General features: G+C 34.7%; 1 protein-coding gene across 1 annotated transcript; it reads left to right on the top strand.

Moving 5' to 3' along the window:
- Nucleotides 1-1922: 1922 nt before the first annotated feature.
- On the top strand, nt 1923-2960 carry LOC139899915 (uncharacterized). The gene is made up of 2 exons (XM_071882740.1): nt 1923-2084; nt 2166-2960. Exons 1-2 carry the CDS (start codon nt 1923-1925, stop codon nt 2958-2960), a joined length of 957 nt encoding a protein of 318 aa, XP_071738841.1.
- Nucleotides 2961-3352: the final 392 nt, after the last annotated feature.

Genomic DNA, 3352 nt, shown 5'->3' with positions numbered 1-3352 from the left:
GATTGAAAGTAATCTTGTAACTTGAAAGGTTTCTTGAAGTGTTCTTGATGTGTTCTTGAATGATTCTTTTTATGGTGATCTAAGATTTGATTATGAGATCAAAACTTGCTGAATATGATGAGGGTTAAGAGAGATGGAAGTGTGTGTGTTTAGAGAGTAAAATGATGTAGTACTCTAGCATGGAGTGAATGTATATAAGCATACATATCACACGTTTTTTTTTTTTTTTTAGTCAACAAAGGTTTCTAGTTTTGTTATTTAGTCACAATAATGCTTACAAGAAGTTAAATGGTTGGTTTCACATGTTTGTTAATCATTTAGGGCTGCTAAGGAGCATATTTTTATTTATATATACCAATAGTATATACATTTAGAAGTTGTGTATTGTACAAGTACGATACGGATTGAATACGAGTAAATAGTGTTTACTGTAGTAAATAGTGTTTTACCGTAGCAAATAGTATTTTACTACAGCAAATAGTTTTTTACCGTAGCAAAGCAAAAATTTACTATAGCAAAATAGTTTTTACTGTAGCGAATAGTATTTTAATGTAGCAAAGCGAAAATTCACTGTAGCAAATAGTGTTTTATTGTAGCAAATAGTATTCTACTGTAGCAAAGCGAAAATTCACTGTAGCAAATAGTATTTTACTGTAACAAGTGAAAATTACTGTAGCAAATAGTGTTTTACTTGTACATCTTTGATTTAATTGTATTTCTTCTTATATATATATATATATATATATATATATATATATATATATATATATAAAATAAAAACTTATATCATAAAAAAAATAAAACGATTATATAATTATCACAAGTTATGACGTTCGTGAATCATCAGGTAAACGGGGTGGTCAATTGTCTACATAAACTCATTTCAATTAATCAAGTCTTAACAAGTTTGATTGCTTAACATGTTGGAAACATTTAATCATGTAAATATAGATATCTTATAATATACAATCATGAAAAAGTTCGGGTCACTACAACCGGTGTGCCTCAGTCGATCTTACGTTGTATCCGAAAGACTTCTCTTACCAAGGGGTGACACAGATAGTGTACTCTGAATCGGGGTTCGCGACTTCCCAATAACAGAGCCAATAACTACGTTCTATTAGTTGGAAAACGATTAAGTTTAAAGCATAATCGGAAAGCATTTCAACAACATACACAAACCATAACATTATTTCGGCATTATAACTGCTTACATCATAGCATACACTAAAGATAACTACTCGCTAATCATGGCAGCAATATCACAGAACATAATGATAGAAGACATTATATAAAGATAAAGGATATAAGTACCATTATATTAAACGAGTTCCGAATACAAAAGTGACAACTTCAAACTCCAGACCGCTCCTAATACAATCTTCGGCATTCTTCTCCGGGTACTAGGTTTCCCGCACGGAGTCGAAGACCTTGAAAGTATAACTAATATTGTACAAGAGAGAGAAAGAAATGAATTGAAGTGTGTGTTGGAATGAATGACAAAGACCCTTTAAATAAGCTAGGATTTTGCCTGCAAACGGCTGGCAGGCCGTTTGGTAGGCCGTTTGGCAGGCCGTTTGCCAGGGCAAGCCGTTTGTAGGGGCCATTTGTCTAGGCCATTTGGCAGGCCGGCATGCCGTTTGGCAGGCTGTTTGGCAGGCCGTTTGGCAGGCCGTTTGGCTTGCCTGGTTCCCTGGATCGTAATTTGATTTCTTGTCTTTCACCGTTTTTGCTCTAGAATCTTCGTTTTAGCTCCGATCCTCTTGATTATTTTTGCACCATCTTTGTAATTACTTGTTCTTCAATTCTAACTGACGAAGTGGGTATTTTGTCGACAAAGTTCGAATCTTTTCTGTTTTTGGCCTTTAATACCGGGGTAAAAACGTGACTTTTTAGCCGATATCAGGTCTCAACTCACTAATATGGCGAATAAATGGCTGGGCCCTTTGTGCTTCTTGGGGGACTTTAACTCGGTTTGTTCACTGGAAGAAAGAATGCGTGAAAACATCGATCAAAATAGTATTGATTCGTTTAATACTTTCATTATCAAAGCTAATCTTATTGATCAATGCCTATCAAATGATGTATTCACAAGAGAAGGTCCTTTAGGAAAATTTTCACGCATTGATAGAGTTCATATTAATAGTAAATGGTCCCTTTTGTAGCCCAATGTTATTCTCCAAACCGATAATCTGGACCGTTCCGATCACAAACCGATAATATGGGCTAAAAAGTTAGCAAATTGGGGCCCAAAACCTTTTCGTTTTAATAATTCTTGGCTTCTAAAGAAAGGATTTGTGCAGTTTTGTGATAAACTGTGGAAGGATTACGATGTACAAGGTTGGGCTGCTTTCAAAGTAGCCAAAAAAATGAGACTTTTAAAAGCAGACATAAAGATTTGGAGTACTTCCCACCAAGATACCGATGAGATTAATCTTAAATTGATTGATGAAGAGATTAAACGTTTAAAGAATTGGTATAAAGTTCGTGATTTGTTTACCTTCGAATTATCTCAACTGTCGAATTTAAAGGGGTGCAAAAAACGACTATCTGTTAGAATCGAATCTAAAAGAAGGTTGCATTCTAGGTTTCATTGGTTAAAAGTGGGGGATAAAAATTCACATTTCTTCCATATTGTTTCTCGTATTCGACATCAATCGTCTTATGTTGCAGGGCTGTTAATTGATAATATGTGGGTAGATGATCTCGATTATGTGAAAGAGCACGTAGTCGCCTTTTTTGAAAAATTATTCACAGCACCCACTTCAATGGCAGTACATATTGATATCAATTGGTCCACACTTAAATTGGCCCAAGTTCCTCTTAGTCTTTCCAGTAGTATTGAAGATCAATTCTCGGCTCAAGAGGTTTTCCATGTTATAAAAGCTTTGACGGAAACAAAACTCCAGGCTCGGATGGTTTTTCATTACAATTTTTCAAAAAGGGATGGTACTTTCTAGAAGACGATATTATAGAGTTATTCCATCAATTCCACGATCGCCCTTCTTTCCAAAAGGTTTCAATTCTTCTTTTATAGTTTTGATACCCAAAAATAATAGTGCAAGAGTTACTGAACAAATGCGCCCGATTAGTTTGATAAACGTCCCTTACAAAATTTTAGCCAAAACCATCGTTAATCGCCTAAAACTTGTAATTCCGTTCATAATTAGTGAAAACCAAAATGGTTTTGTACCATCAAGGTTGTTATTAGACGGGGTTATGGTGGTCAACGATGTTGTTAACATAGCAAAATTAAAAAAGAAGCCTCTCATCTTGATTAAAATCGATTTTTCAAAAGCCTATGATTGCGTTTCTCATGATTTTTTTCTTACGGTGTTACACAAAATGGGTT

This window comes from Rutidosis leptorrhynchoides, chromosome 3 (genome assembly GCF_046630445.1).
Source record: "Rutidosis leptorrhynchoides isolate AG116_Rl617_1_P2 chromosome 3, CSIRO_AGI_Rlap_v1, whole genome shotgun sequence".
NCBI lineage: Eukaryota > Viridiplantae > Streptophyta > Magnoliopsida > Asterales > Asteraceae > Rutidosis > Rutidosis leptorrhynchoides.
This window is presented reverse-complemented; position numbering and strand designations above follow the sequence as displayed.

What these genes read in the sequence shown, in the direction of transcription:
- LOC139899915 (XM_071882740.1), top strand. Translation starts at nt 1,923, where the DNA reads ATGGCGAATAAATGGCTGGGCCCTTTGTGCTTCTTGGGGGACTTTAAC. An exon ending in ATCAATGCCTATCAAATGAT is followed by an intron (nt 2,085 to 2,165) that starts GTATTCACAAGA and finishes TCCCTTTTGTAG; the next exon opens with CCCAATGTTATTCTCCAAAC.